Source organism: Herpailurus yagouaroundi, unplaced genomic scaffold (genome assembly GCF_014898765.1).
Source record: "Herpailurus yagouaroundi ecotype Mexico unplaced genomic scaffold, PumYag 77, whole genome shotgun sequence".
In the NCBI taxonomy this organism is placed as follows: domain Eukaryota; kingdom Metazoa; phylum Chordata; class Mammalia; order Carnivora; family Felidae; genus Herpailurus; species Herpailurus yagouaroundi.
This window is the reverse complement of record NW_024412388.1, coordinates 19,236,208-19,252,235: the sequence shown is the minus strand read 5'-3', so window position 1 is coordinate 19,252,235 and position 16,028 is coordinate 19,236,208. Positions and strand designations below refer to the sequence as shown.

Sequence of the window (16,028 nt, the reverse complement as noted above, 5' to 3'; positions counted from 1 at the left end):
CGGTGACATCTCAGAGGACGGGGAAAGAAACGGATACCTGCCGTGGCCTGGGCCACAAGGCAAGGAGCAGGCTGTGTCCTTACCCACAGCCCCGGGGTCTTGGGAACAATTTCGGACAGGGCCTGCTGAGCCGGATGTTAGTAAAAAGGAAGCCACTTTGATACTGAATTGCTTAGGACACGAACACTGGCTTGAGAGACAACTCGCTCAGTGGTCTTGCTCTCAGAGTGAGAACAGATTCAGGGAGGGGTGCACGGGCAGCTGAGAGGGGAACCAACGTGGTGAAATGTGGAGGAGGGCCGCACAGGACACCACGCTTGGCATCTGATGTTCTCCCTGCAGAGCCAGGCGCCAGTGTGAACCCATCACTCCTCCCCGCATGCAGCCCTCTTGGCCTTGCAGGCCAGGAAGAGGGGACTGCAAGAGCCAGCGTCCAAACGACTCGGCCGGGTGGGGCAGGGTGGGCACTGCTCCCACCCGACCTTCTCGGCGGGGCTCAGTTTACGGCGAAGTCACGGAAGACGGCAGGGGCCAGAGCCCAGCAACGAGGCCACCCAGCGGCCCACGTGAGTCCAGAAAAAGAAGTGGCAGGGTGACAAGCAGCTGAATTCAGGCCAGTTCACCTCCTTCTGTCTTCGGGAACAGTCTGGCTTCAAAGCCCCTCATGGATCCAGTCCAAACCAGAACCTCTTCCTCCTCTGCATTCCCATAAGCCTCTGTCTCATAAGACACACATGCAGTCGCCACGGTCATAGCTACTACCCATTTGGCAGGTTCTCCATGTCAGGTAGGCCCTGGGCTGGGGCTCTGAGGTCTTCTTTAGCGCCGCTGTGCAGAAAAACTCAGGATCGTAGAGAGATGGCTTGCCTAAGCTCACACAACCAGGAGCTGGTAAATAAACACTCGTTGAGTGAAAGAGTAAACTGAGACCAGCTCTCCCTGCCCAGTACCCGGGCCCCTGCCCACCCTCCTCTCCCAGGAGCCAGCCGCCCACTGCCACTTCTCTGCTGGCAGCAGAAGAAAGACGCTGCGTCACTGCCAGGACTGTTGCAAACACTGGACAATGTGGCACCGGGGGTCCTGCTAAGGCTGTTCTGGGAGACAGATGCCCGGGGGACCTCAGGACCTCCCATGGCCTCACCTGGGCAACCGCTGACTGCATTTGCTATGCTGTAAATCGTAAATCACTCGTACACGCTTGGCCCTCTGCGTGGTCATACGTGCTCACACAGAAGTCCAGTGTGAAGGATGGACAAGAGGGGGCCCAGAGAGGCGAAGTGACTTGGACCTGGCCACACAGCGCAGGGCAGACTGAGGACCTGTACCCAGGTCCAAGTTTCTTTCCACCATTCTAGCTGCCCACTCTCCATCAGGTCTGGTGACTGAAGAGGGGCTGGAGAGTTGAGATGCAAATGGCAGCCTTGAGGAATGTTTACACAAGGGGAGGTGGCTTAGCCCGATCCTCCCTGGAGTGCTCCCTGTGGTGCTCCCTCTGTCCCCATGGATGGTCTGAGCAACAGCTATGCCCCTGCTGCGCAGTTTCAGAAATCAGCCTCCCCCGACTTCCACCAATTCCCCGAAAATTCGCACACTGCCTCCGTGGTTCCAGCCCCGATGTACACCAGGAGCCAAAGGTCCAACAACTCTGAGGAGACTCACGCCAGCCGCCTTTCCCCCGGGCTGATGGTGGGGAAGGTCTGTTCTAAGGCAGGGAGGACAACCAGGCTCCTCAACAGAAATCTGCACATTTCATATTTGAGGTTAAGGAAACATCTGTCTTCCTCTCCTCTGACTCAAGAGTCCTCCGTAGCAATCTATGCTAAGACAACATTTTATGCACAAAGATGTAACTGCTGAATTGTTTTTAACAGCAAAAAAATGGAAACGGCTTCTGTCCAACGTTAGCAGGATAGTTAAATGAACTACGGCACATCCATGCATTAATTGCAACCTTTAAAGCCATTCTTTATGAAAAAAAATTGAATAAGTTAGGGAAATACCTATGAATGGAACATTAAGCCAAAACAGAGAGAGATGGAGAGAGAAAGAGGACATGGAATTGCATACAGAGAGGGAAAAAGAGTACAGAGAAGACTGGAAGGAAGTGAACCAAGATATCAACACAGGCTGCATCCGGGTGGCAGAACGAGTTGTTTGTTTTCTGTTTTACACCTTTTGATACTTTTTCTTTTCTCCTACATTCCTGTGATAATCAGAAAAATAAAAGCAGCTACCCAAATTCTTTCTTTCTGTCTCTCTTCCTTTTCCACCCCCCCGCCCCCGAGACACACACACGCGCACGCGCACCCTGAGTGAATTATCTGAACGTCCAGAAAGGATGTGATGCTGACTGGTTACAGGGAGGAAAGCAGGTCCTGTGTCTCTTTTCCCGCAACACAAATGCTTCTAATAAGACCATACACACAGGGGCCATTCCTTTAAATTTGTCTTCAAGGTTTTCCTGGGAGGGGAGCCTGGGTGGCTCAGTTGGTTAAGTGGCCGACTCCTGATATCGGCTCTGGTCGTGATCTTGCGGTCGTGAGATCAAGCCCTGAGTCAGGCTCCACACTGAGCATGGAGCATGCCTGGGATTCTCTCTCTCTCTCTCTCTCTCTCTCGCTCCCTCTGCCCCTCTCGCCTGCCCTCTCTCTCTCTCTCAAAATAAATAAACATTAAAAAGGTTTTCCTGGGACTTTTCAACTGACTTAGTTCTTTGGGTCTGGACCTCAGGAGCCTGTGTCTCTAAGGAGTAAGGAACACAGCAGGTGAATTTTTGTCTCCAGCCCCAGACAGCTCCCGTCTCTCAAGGAAGAAGCAAGCCGGGAGGCTTTTCTTGTGAAAGGCCTACAGAGAGGAGAGCTGGCGACTTAGAAGGGTGTTAAATTTGGAACGTGAGGTCATGCCCACAATAAGGCACTCTGCAGTCTCTCCAGCTGAGAGAGGCTTTCGAGTTAGGAGAACCGTGGCTGGAGAGGGAAGGGACATGGGCAAGTGAGGCTGCAGGTCACACACGAGCTGGTGACACGAGGTAGCACCCATGCCGCTCCCTGCCGGGCTACAGTTCTGTCCGTCCACCAAGTCAGCGTGCGAGGTGCACCTGTAGGACCCTGGAGGCAGTGCCCACGCCCACGTCATCAGAAACCTCTACTCTTTCTCTATGAAATCACCCGAGATCATTTTACAGCTACGCCTGGAGGAGTGGATTTAAAGCCCCTCCGCATCTGTGTCCTTCAGAGCTCCAAACCTACTCCTTGGAAGCAGGTCTCCATTCCTCACTGTCCCCGGCCACACGTCCGAGTGTGTTCGCTCGAAAACACACATTAAGTACATACAAAGACGAGTGTGAAGTGAGACGGAAGCGTGTGGGCTTCCCCCAAATCTAGAAAGCTCAGAAGCCTGAACAGCCCAGAAGGAAGTCAGCCTTGGGATCCCCCAGGTCTGGGGAAATAGGAACACAACTCAGGGGGTGAAAAGTCAAAACCGCACCCCACTCGGTCCGCAGCGGGGGGGGGGGGGGCAGTGGGTCTGCCGGACACCAACTCACCGAACATGCTGCCCTCGTAGCCGTCTTTCGTGAGTGGCCGGAGCTCGTTTTTCCCCATCGCGTAACGCTTGTAGCTCTGCCAGGCGAACTGCATCATCTACAAGAAAAAGCAGGAAACGGAACCTGAGCACGGCCGTTCCCAACAACCTGTACCGGCCACCTGGCTTTGCCCTCTGCAATAGGATCCGAAACCACATTGAAAAAAATAACCTTCCAGGGGCACCTGCGTGGCTCAGTCGGTTAAGCGTCCGATGTCGGCTCAGGTCATGATCCTGCGGTTAGTGAGTTCGAGCCTCACATCGGGCTCTGTGCTGACAGCTGGGAGTCTGGAACCTGCTTCGCATTCTGTGTGTGTGTGTGTGTCTCTCTCTCTCTGCCCCTCTCCACAGCTGCCTGAAAGGTCGTTCTCCTCAGACGACCCCATGAGTCCAGAGTCTACCCACAGATTCCTTAGAGAAGACACAGAAAGCACCAAATATATTCTAGCCACCCTTCAGTGCCAAAGAGAAAAGCTACCTCTTCCATGAAGCCTTCCTGTTTTGCTCTGGCCTAAACTGATCCTCTGAAAGGAAGGAAATAACTCGCTGAGTGGTGCCAGGTGTAATCTAATAAAGCAATCCCCTAGTGAGGCATTGTTGACTCCATTCTGTAGATAAGGACACAGGGCAAAGACATGAGGTCACTTGTCCAAGGTTACCCAGGGTCAATGAGAGTGCTGGGAATGGAACCGGTGCCCTGCGGCCCCAAAGCCGTAGACCTGTCCCCCAAAGTCCTTGTTTTGTCCCCTAAAGTCACCACATGAGTCTCTCTGAACTTTTCCAACACCTATTGACGTACCCTGGCCATCCCAGGCTCCCTAGCACCCCAGCTAGTCACTGTCAGTTTTTGTTTCCCTGGCGCTGAACCATAAGCTCTTTGAAGCCAGAAACTATGCTTGCCTCAGTTTCTCCCACAGCACCCAGCACAGGGCTTGGTACATGTAGGCAGCAATGAGTATTGATTGACTTTGGCACCCAGGCTGTGCAGTTCTTACTACATTAAGGCAACTATGTTGGCCTGTAGGAACATCATGCAACCACCTTGGCCCTCCAGCCGCACTTAGCACCGGAGGCTGGAGGAAGCCAGGCTAACAATATACCCTCAGCCCTGCTCCCCCGTCCCCCAGGGTCCCCCTTATTTGCCTCAAGGAGGCTGTCTTTTTGCCTCTGCATGGTGGGCTGCCTGGGTGACAGCGGAGCAGGGGAGGGAGCAGGGGCAGGCGGCAGAGGCACAGCTGAGGGACAGGTGGGCGAGGAGGCAGCTGGTGTGGTGGAAAGAACTCAGGCTTCAGGGCCAGAGCGGCCTGGGTTCTCATCTCACCTCTGCTTTGACTTTGGCAAGTCACGGAGCCTCAGTGGACATCTCTTTAAAATGGGAACAGCAAGGGCTACTTTGCTGAAAGGTTTAATCCCCAATCCTGAAAGGTTTGCATGAAAGAAAGTAGCTGGAAATGCCTGGTTTCCGACCTGCACGTGATTGACATGCCTCCTCAGCCTCTAAAATTCCCATCCGGTCCCCCAAGCCTCAGCCACCACCCTCCTTCCAGTCACCCTTAGCTCTCAAACTCTGTGTGCATTAGAATCACCTGGAAAGCTTGCTGAATCTGACTATCAGCTCCATCCTTGAGTTTCTGATTCAGCAGGTCTGGGGGGGTGGGGCCAAGAATTTGCCTTTCTACTGAGTTCCCGCGTGATGCTGCTGGTCCATGGACCACCCCTGAAAACGACAGATCTGGTGATGTGTTTCTTTCTATTTCCAACCTCACCTCCAGACGCTGTCCGGCACCCTTCTACTTTTCTCCCCCTATCTCCCAGCCTACCTTCCTGTCTCAGCTCCCTCTCTCTGGACGTCTCTACCTTCATCCTCCATGTTCTGCCACTCCGGGTACCAAGGCTTAGAAGCAGTCCCTTCCAGACACATCTGGACCAAAACTTCTGCTGTGTTTGCCACTGTGGCCCAAACACACAGACCAGGAGGGCAGACGTGACAAGCCTAGGTGCCGCATTCCCTGTGAAATGGCAGAATAATCTAGCAGCACCTCTCCATTTCGTAGACGTTTAAGCCGAGGCTCCGAGATGGAAGTGATCAGGGAAGCACAGCCAGCAGGGCTGGAATCCAGCTCTTTTGACTCCCACACCGGCCAAGCCCATCCCCATGCCTGGCCTGATATGTGGCTTCCCATGTGACATACATGAAAATGTCATGGTAACGCATGTCAAGCACTTGGCACAGGCTTTGAGTCCTAGTTCTATTCCTCTGTTATTTTCTACTTATCCTGAATTGGCAATAACAGAAACTAATTGCCGGGTATGAGTGCTTAAGGGAGACTGGCCTCCTCCCTCAGTCTCTCTTATCTGGAGGCCCCCTCAGTTTAGCCATTGTGAGGGGGGGAGGGGAGGGTGGAAGAGCGGCAGGAGGCTGGTAAAACATAAATGACAGCAGGGAAGCAGCAGCAGAGGTCTGGAGGGGGAGGACTGCACCCTCCCCTCCAATCCCCCCTGCTTAAGAGAAAGAGAGAGAAGTGGGTATACCAGGGTAATTAGGAGAATCGTAGGTATCTACGTGTTCTCAGAGGAGCTGCCACTATGGAGACGTTTGGAACGGGGCCCGCGTTCTCAGTCATCCACATCAGTGGAGGGGAACGGAGGCACAAATAATCCCTGCGCCACTTGGGACTAGATTCAGGAAGCAACCAGAGTGGCTCTCGGTCTCTCTCTCTCTCTCACATACACACACACACAAGACGTCTCCCATCTCGGGTCACAAGTGGCTCAACCTGGGCACTGGATGAGCAGGGGACGGGAAAAGACCCCCAGCCAGGTAGTCCTTACTTCTCTTCCTCAAGCCCCGCAAGCAAGCACCGACCAGGTGTCCTGTCCTGTGCTCAGCTGCAGTTTGGGCCACAGCCACAGTGGGGATGCTCCCCTGGCCTCACCCTCTACTTCCTGCCAACTGCTTATCTTCCTTCAGATACCAGTGGAAATAGTGTGCAGGGCAATTTGCAGGGCAGGAGGCCTAAGTCAGACCTGCCCCCACCCTCACTCCTTCTCCTGCATTCCTGATGTCACGCCCTGCAGCAGCCCGCAGTCAAGTTTTATACTTGGATTATGGGGTAAGTCCCCTAAACCCCTATTCATTGCCACATGCCTGGCAACTCATCCAGGGACTGGCACGTAATAGGTGGCTCACTAAATATTTGCTGAATGACTGTAAGAACAAGAAAATGGCTGTAGAGTTTAACACATGGTTGGCAGACTGGCAGACCACACACATCATGGGCAAGGCAGGTAATGGGTCAGAGGGGCGGGGCTTCTGCACAACAGAGGCACTCAGAAGAGGGCGAGTGTGTGTGTCTCAAGTGGATCCCCCAGTGTGCTGACGGACACACAGACTGTGAGGGGCACAAGCTGAGGATGACCCACGGAAAGGCTAATCTCACTCTGCAGCTGGTGATACATGCCTTGGGTGACCCTCAGATTGGGCTTGAGAGGTAGATAGTCCCTGGCTTCATGTTAGGCAATTCTAAGACCTCAAAGGTCATCAAGTCTCCCTCTTGCCTCATGCAAGTTCTTTAATAAAAGATTATGCCATGTCTCTTTGAACACCCCCAGTGACGGGGTGCTCACCACCTTACCAGGCAGCCCATCTGACTGTAGTTTCACAAAGTTCTTCCTTAATCAGTCCAAATCTGTTTTCCCTATGGGCCATGGGGAAGACAGTTCATACTGCTTTCATAGCAGAGACCTTCCGACAGGTAGGTCAACTCACCAGTCACCTCAGGCTGTCTGTTGGCCAACTGAGTGCCCAGCTCCTTCAACAGCACCCCTCACGGCACAGCCCTGAGTCCCCTGAAACGGCAGACCCACACGTCGTAACGTTTTTCCAAGATGCCCCGAGACTTTGTTGCCCATTCGTTATGGCTGGCTATACTTTTGTTAATGAGCCGAAAACCAAAGTGCAGACTCTCCCTACTCTCATCTGGACCAGATCCTGTGGGCGGGGACTTGCCACTTGTCCCTAATAATTTCATCTTGTAGGACTCTGCCTACCATTCTGTGCTGTCAGGATCTTTCTGGAACCAGATCTTATAATTCAATGTGCATGTGTCTGTCTGCTTTGGGTAATCTGCAAACTTGATAGGACTGCCATCTGTGTCTCCCCCTGAGTTTTGGACAGAAACATTAAACAGGGGGGCTGAGAACGGCGTCGGGGAACAGCAGCAGGGGCCTTTCTCCTGGATGTAGCATTTTTGAGTGTCATCTGTCAGCAAGTGAGGAGCCCACCAATCACTACAAGCCCCGTGTCTCCATTTTTGGACATGGAGATATTTGAAGGACAGGGCTGAAACACAAAACAGTCCCCTAGCATAGCTTGTACAGAAAAAACAAATTGCTGCTTTTTTTTTTTTAAAGGAAAATCAGGGGTTAGACTGGCACGATTTGTTCTTAGAGAACCCATTTTGGCTCCTCCGAATCAGCATTTTTTGTTCTAAATGCTTGCAAATCACTAACTTAAAAACCTATTACTGTCTCTTAGGAGGCTATAATCAAAAAGACAGACAACAGCGAGTGTTGGCCACAACGGGGAGAAATTGGAACCCTCATGCATTGCTGATGGGAATGAAAATGGTGTAGTCACATTGGAGAGAAGTTTGGTGTTGGAGAGAATTTTGGTTAAATAGTCCCAGCAACTGCACTTTTAGGTGTGGACCTGTGTAGAAAAGAGCCAACAGCTGGCCCCAGGCTTCTATCCCTGGAAAGGCCTGCCTGCAAGTTTGGTCCTTGGCTGGCATGTGGGAACGTGGATTTCGCGAATGTTCCCACCATCCTAAGTAGTGAGGGTAGTTTCCTGACCTTATGCTGAACACCCGCTTTCCTTCAGGGAGTCTAGAGTTTTGGTACATGCTAAAATGGTACCTATGTGGGGCACCTGGGTGGCTCAGTCGTTTGTCTCTGACTTCGGCTCAGGTCATGATCTCACGGTTCACGGGTTCAAGCCCCCCATTGGGCTCCATGCTGACAGTTCAGAGCCTGGAGCCTGCTTCGGATTCTGTGTCTCCCTCTCGTCCTGCCCCTTCCTAACTTGCACTCTTTCTCTCTCTCTCTCTCTCAAATATGAATAAACATTTAAAAAAATCAAAAATAAAATAAGATAAAATAAAATAGTACCTATGTGACCATACCCCAGTAAAAACCTCAGGCACTGAGTCTCTAATGAACTTCCCTGATAAATAACACCTCATGCGTGTTGTCACAATTCCGTGCTAGAAGAACTCAGCATCTCCTGCGTGATTCCACCGGGACAGGACTCTTGGAAGCGGTGCCTGGTTTCCTCTGGGCTTCCCTGCATGCACTTTCTCCCTCTGCTGATTTCTCTCTGCGTCCTGTCGCTACAGTAAAAATCTCAGCCGGGAGTAGGGCTAAGTGCTGAAGCTTGTGAGCCCTCCTGGCGAATCACTGAACCTAGGGGTCCCCTGACACGTCCCCTGGAAAATAAAAAAAACACGAGTCTGCACAAAAGCTTGTATACAAATGTGCACAGCAGCGCTATTTTTAATAGCACAAAGGTGAAAACAACCCAAATGTCCACTGACTGATGAATGAATCAACAAAATGTAGAATACATATGGAATGGAGTAGTACTTAGCCATAAACAGAAAGGAAGTACAATATACACCAGAGCAGGGAGGGACCTTGAAAACACTGTGCTAAGGGAAAGCCAGACACAAAAGGCCATGGAATGTAGGCTTCCATGTCTATGAAATGTCCAGAACAGGCCAATCCATGCAGACGGGAAGTAGATTAGTGGTGGAGAATGACGACTAGTGGGTATGACGCCTTTTTGGGGTGATGAAAATGTTCTATAGTTGGTGGATGAGGACTGTACAGCTATGTGAATTACTAAAAACCACTGAATTTTATACTTTCAAAACAGGTGATTTTTATGGTATGCGAATTATATCTCAATATTTATATTTTTTATTTTATTTTATTAAAAAATTTTTTTAATGTTTATTTATCTTTGAGAGATAGACAGAGAGACAGACTACGAGTGGGGGACAGGCAGAGACAGAGAGGGACACAGAATCCGAAGCAGGCCCCAGGCTCTGAGATGTCAGCACAGAGTCTGATGCAGGGCTCGAACTCGCGAACCGTGAGGCCATGACCTGAGCTGAATTCAGACGCTTAACCGACTGAGCCACCCAGGTGCCCCAAGTTATTTATATTTTTAAAAACTATTAGTAGGGACAATTAGATGTCATACACCACGTGATAGGACACATTGAGGATACACCACCATCATTTCAGTGGCATTCCTGCCCAAAACACAAACCGAAATCTGGGGACAATGTACAACATAAATGACCTTCACTCTTCAAAGACATTAAGGTCATGAAAGAAAAGGAAAGACAGAGGGGCTGTTATAGACTCAAGGAGACCAGAGAGACATGACCTAAATGCTGTATGTGAACTTGAATGTAATCCCAGAGCAGCGATTATTATTATTTCTATAAAGACAACTTTCAACAGAACTGACAAAATCTGAATGGGGTGTAAGAATCAGGTGGCAGTATCATATCAGTGTCAAATTTCTCCCTTCCTTTCTTTCTTTCCTTCTTTCTTTCTTTTCCTCTTTTCCTTCCTTCCTTTCAATTTATTTTGAGAGAGTGCGAGCAGTAGAGGGGCAGAGAGAGAATCCCATGCTGTCGGCACGGGGTTCAGTCTCACGAACCATGAGATCATGACCTGAGCCAAAATCAAGAGTCAGATGCTTAGCCAACTGAGCCACCCAGGCACCCCTCCATTTCCTATTTTAACAGTTTTACTGTGGTTATGTAGAAAAGTGGCATGAAGGTTTTGGAAATACACAATGCAGTATTTAAGGGTTAGGGGCATTATGCTTGTGACTTACTCTCAAATGGTTCAGAAAACTGTTATGTGTGTGTAGCAAGAGAAAAGAGAAAACAGGGTAATATTTGGGGAATCTGAGTGAAGGGTAAATGTGATATCTTTTTTATATTTTTGCAACTTTTCTACAAGTCTGAGATTATTTAAAAAAAAAAAAAAAACATTTGGAGGGGGGCACCTGACTGGCTCAGTGGGTAGAGCATACACTGCTTATTCTCAGGGTTGTGAGTTTGAGCCCCATATTGGGCATAGAGCCTACTTAAAAAAGGGGGGCTAGAGAGGTACCTGGGTGGCTCAGTCAGTTAAGCGTCCAACTTCAGCTCAGGTTATGATCTCACAGTTTGTGAGTTTGAGCTCAGCGTCGGGCTCTGTGCTGACAGCTCAGAGCCTGGAGCCTGTTTCCGATTCTGTGTCTCCCTCTCTCTCTCTGACCCTCCCCCGTTCATGCTCTGTCTCTCTCTGTCTCAAAAATAAATAAATGTTTAAAAAAAAATTAAAAAAAAAAAAACCGGGCGGTTAACCAACTGAGCCACCCAGGTGCCCGCTGTTTACCTCCACTTTTATAAACTATGACAGAACGCGCCCGTTGCCAGACTCTCTGCAAGGCCTGTCCTGCCAGCTCTAGTCAAAAGTAGGAGCAAATGAGGAACTAGCAGTTTGGGCTTTTCCTTTTATAATGATGTTACTATGTTCAAATGAGATGCCCATCCGTACTCTGTTCTTCCCATTCCAAAAATAAATAGTCCCCTTGTGTGGTTCTGAGCATTTTCCAGAAGTCTCAGCTCGGTCCAGGCTTCAGCCCCCATTCTCGTTCTCCACATCCAGGTCGCTCCCCACACTTGAGCTCAGCTCTGGTCCCCCTACCTCCCTCTTCTGTACACATTCTTTATGATACTTTTAAAGAATAAAGTTGCTAACCTTATCTATCCATCCATCCATCCATCCGTCCATCCATCTCTTAATGTATCCAACATGTACATGCTCACTGTAGAAAAGCAAAAGAAAACCACCACCCACTATTTGAATACTATAACCACCATTCCCACTTGGGTACTTTTCTTTCCTCTCTTTTCCATTCACCTTTGCTTCTTCCAGGGATGATGACAGAAACAAGGTCCATTTTATTACAACGGCTTTGCAAACATCATTTTCGATAGCTATACAATAGGCTAGCAAGTCGGTTCAGCATCATTTACTCAGCCCTCCTCCCATATAATCAGATGTGTCAGGGACTTTTACTTTGCGGCAATTGTAAATAATGCCCTAACGAACATCTCTGTGCACATTCCTTTTTCTGCACTTCGAGTGAGCTCCTTAGGCCAGAGGCTCTAAGAAATTGCTGGGGGGAAAAAATCAGAATTTATTAATATGTATGTTCCCTTTTAAAGAGCAAATGCAGACGGCTTGTTGTGCCCATTGATGTGCAAAACCTGGTGACAGAAAAATATATGACAAGTTTGTGACAATTCAGTAATGTAGTTCACTTGGGGACATAAAACTTATAGTCATTTATATTTGTGTAGCTCTTTGCACATTTCATCCCATTTGATCTGGGTAGTTCAGAGGCTTGACAGGATAGGTGTTCATATAATCATGCAAGAGCTCGATAAAGGATGAGATATAAAGTATTAAACAGATAATAAAAATTGTTTCTAAGTGTGCGTAGCGATACACAGAAAGGCTAATTATAGAATATTCAGTGAAAAAGCAGGGCATCAAATTATTTAATGTGAAATTTACTGGACCATGTATAAGTATTTTAAGGGGGGAAAAAAAAAAGGAAGGAAATACACCAAAGTGCCGACAGTGCTTATGTCTGATAGTGAGAAGTTCACTGGTTGTTAGTTTTTTCTTCTTATTGAACTATTCTTTCTGGATTTTCTATAATGAATATCCAGGAATGTTTGTAACGTACAAGCTAAAGGTTGTTAGGATGAAAAACATAAGGAAGAAACGATATGCTGCTACTCCCAAGTCTAGAGGGAGTGCTTGGGTAGGCGGGTAGCCATAGGGTGGATAGGATGGCACCGGGCTTGACAGAAGAGAAGACCTTTATAGCTGGGCGTCAGAGAGAAGGCCAACCAGCAAGAGAAACAACAGAAGCACAGAGCCTGCATCTCAAAGACAAACAGAATCTGAGTGCCAGAGACACAGTCTATTCCCAAAGCCACATTTTACAAGAACCACGTGAGGCTCAGACTAGGGAAGTGACTCGCCGTGGACAGGACACACACCTAACTGCACCGGGATGGTGCGATCTCCAAGAACGTGGGCCAGGACGGTAGCGCAGCTGACTAGGGCAGGGGCAGCCTGAGCCACAGCAAGAGGGATTTGGGATGGACTCGAGAACGTGACATTAAGAATCAAGAGACATGAGAACAAATGCCAAGAGAAAGTATACCTCTGCCCCCACTGGGTTCCAGAAATACTCAACAGGCAGTCATCGTTTGCGTGTGCATCCATGCACGTCCGTGCTGGAGACAGAAGGCAGCTCTCGATGAGCTCGAGAAGCCCCTCCCTCCCAGCAGTCTGTGATTTATAGATTCCAAAGAACACCTAACAATAGACCACAAAGCCTTCCTTTGGCCAAGTCCTGCAAAGGCAGAAAACAAAGCTCCGATGAGAGAGAGACACAGGCAGAGCAAGACATCCCTTCAGTTCTCTGTCAAACAAAAGACGTTCTTGTCCACCTGAACGAATTGCAATGACATGAAATCTTAAAATGAAAACTATTTCATAGTCTGATGCAGACGTTATTATTTTGTTTAAGACGTTCTTTCTACCTGTCTCCGAGCTCTAGAATTCTCTCCTGAGAAAAGCGACCAGCATCCACCATGTCACCCGACACAGATGCTCGGTCTGGCTCAGGAGCCCCAGAACAATGGAACCAAGAGAGAAAGGATGCGTTCGAGGAAGGGAGGACATCGGAATGACTGGCAGCCTGCCGCTAGAGTGGAAAACTAAGAGGAAGGTTGTGTTGCAAAGTTCCTTGGGGCAACTGGGGAGGAAGGAGTGGTCAATGAAACGGTGAGACATTCCCCTTTTTAAAGAAAACCCGCACACAGACAGCATCAGGCCTGGCAGTGACCCAGAACCACAGTTGCAACGTCTCAAAGCTGCCAAGAAGGGAACTGGATTTTCCCAGTCATTAAAGACAAGTGCGCACACCATGACTCACAGCCTTATTGGCGTCTCCCAGCAGTGACACCTGGCCCCATCTGCAGGGGCTGAGCCGGGAGAAGATTTGGTCTCTAATGATCCTGAGATCTAATGACCATACAGTTAAAGAGATTGGAATGTTGGGTTGATTTTTTTTTTTTTTCCCTTCCCTTTCAGTACGGTCCAGGGAAACAGCCGACAGCTTGGTACTGAGAAACCATCCATATTAGATTCCTCAGTCTAACCCCATCTATCAGTGCCCCACAGTGTGATCTGATTGGTGGCTGTTGAAGAGACACCCGTGGCTACACGTAACCCCTGGTCTAGTTCAGAAGCTGGATACAGGTGGGATTGGGTTGTGCTGAGGGGTGAAGGGGTGGGATGCGGAATAGAAGGGGGAAGTGCTGCCTCCAACCTTTTTTTCACTTTGGGGTTCGCTTGAGAGGGTGAAAGGCAAATGTAGGAAATGAAAATGTCCTATCACTCCCTACCTATCTGAGGTCCAGACAGCTCTCCCACATCGTGCCCGTGGGGATTCAGATTTGACAGTGTAAGAAATCTTACTTCATCTATAGCTGTTCTAAGGCGCCATGGTTGAGAATGTGAGCCCTGGCGGCAGACAGACCCTGCGGCTCAGGTGCGGTCCAGGGACCAGAAGCTGGGCATACCCAGGGAACAGGTTAGGAATGCAGCATCCTGGGCCCCACCCCAGACCTGCTGAATCAAACCCAGCATTTTAACAAGATCCCCAGGTGATCCAAACGCACACTGAAGTTTGAGAAGCTGCTATAGGGCTCTGCCATGAACTGGCTGTGTGGCCTGGAGTGAGTGACTTAACCTCTCTGAGTCTCAGTTTCCTCATCGGTAAAATAAGGACAGGAATATTTAATCCTTATAATAACCCTGAAAGTAAATAACATATGTAAACTGTGCGGCACAGTAGCTGGCACATAACACGTGCTCAATAAAGAACAGCCCCAGGATCACAGCTGCCCTGTTAATTTACCCATGAAGCATCCTTCCATTCTTTTCTCTCTGCCCCAAGACTCTGATCCGGGGTGCTCCCACCTCTCCGTGGGACTCATGTGGCAGCTTCCTAACTGGCCTTCAGGAGTCCTCTCCCACCTCCTACACTGCTCTCCACACTGTAGCCAGGGTGATTATTCAAAATGCAAATACACTACTATCTACCCCACCCTCAAAACATACTAAAACACTTCCGTCAGGAATAAAGATCAAACTCAATACTGCCCATCAAGCCCTGTAGAGTCCCATCCACTCACGCCTCCAGCCTCGGCTTATCTTCCCTATCCCTGCCCTAGCCATATCAGCTTTCCTTTTCAGTTCCTTGAAGAACCACGCCTCTTCCTGACACAGGGCCTTTGCATCTGATAGCACCTTTCCTTGGACCGCTCCCCTCTCTTCTTTATGCCTGACAAATTCCACTCATCTCTCAGACCTCAGTCCTACAGAAGCCTAGCCGCCTGGATCAGGTCGAATTCCCCTATTGGAGAAGATCATCAAAGTCAGAATTTTGTATTAATTGTGTGATTGATTAATTAGTATCTATTTCCCCCCACCATTGATCACTATTGCTCCCCAGCCCCTAGCAGAGTGCTCAACACACAGAGGCCTTCCCTGAATACATGCTGAAATCAACATCTAAGGATGGTGACAACACAGGGGGAATCCCCCTGGGTGGCGCATGTCATGAGGACCACGGAGTAAGGGCAATGCCGGGACTGCCCAGTGGCTTTGACTCAGCAAGGATTTACCAAAGGCCCAACAAGAAAAGCTCCAACTGGGAGGCCACAAGGGATAGCAAGAATGAGCGAGACTCTTTCCTATGGATACCTTTATGATCTTGACACAGAGTCTGCAGCCGGACAAAAGGAACTGAGGGAGAAGATCACAAGGAGATCTGAGCTCTACCAGGGCATCGAGAATGGTTCCCCACCTGCAAAGTGAAGGGTCCCCCCCAACTCCTCTACTTTATCACAGACTGGGTGTGGGGGGAAGGACAGGGAGATGGGGCGTGAACAAAGATAAATGACAGCGGGGAAGACCTCAGCTCATCTGTGAGTGAAATTCCAGGGGGAAACTGTTCAACAAGGCCCTCTGAAGGAGTGCAAATGCACCTATGTGCAGGTAGCTCTACCCTTTCCAAAGTGCTTTCCCTTTCTCATTAGAGCCTGACGGTCACCTGTGAGTGTGGCAGGATGGGCGTCATCACCCTCATTTTACAGAAAAAGAAACTGCACTTCGACATACATACGTTTACGGAACATGACCATGTACCAAGCATGATAAGGGCTTCTGTATGTATTAGCATGCACAGTTTTCACCACGGCTCTGAAAGGCACTTTCAAGGAAGAAGC

At 49.4% G+C, this 16,028-nt stretch overlaps 1 protein-coding gene across 2 annotated transcripts in view; it reads right to left on the bottom strand.

Annotated features, from left to right (window-relative positions):
* The window catches only part of MAN1C1 (mannosidase alpha class 1C member 1), a 141,200-nt gene that overhangs the window by 82,901 nt on the left and 42,271 nt on the right, over positions 1-16,028 (bottom strand). For both annotated transcript variants that reach the window (XM_040465358.1, XM_040465367.1), the window contains exon 2: positions 3,545-3,641. In XM_040465358.1, coding sequence (XP_040321292.1) covers positions 3,545-3,641 — 97 coding nt within the window. The remainder of the gene's footprint in view (positions 1-3,544; positions 3,642-16,028) is intronic.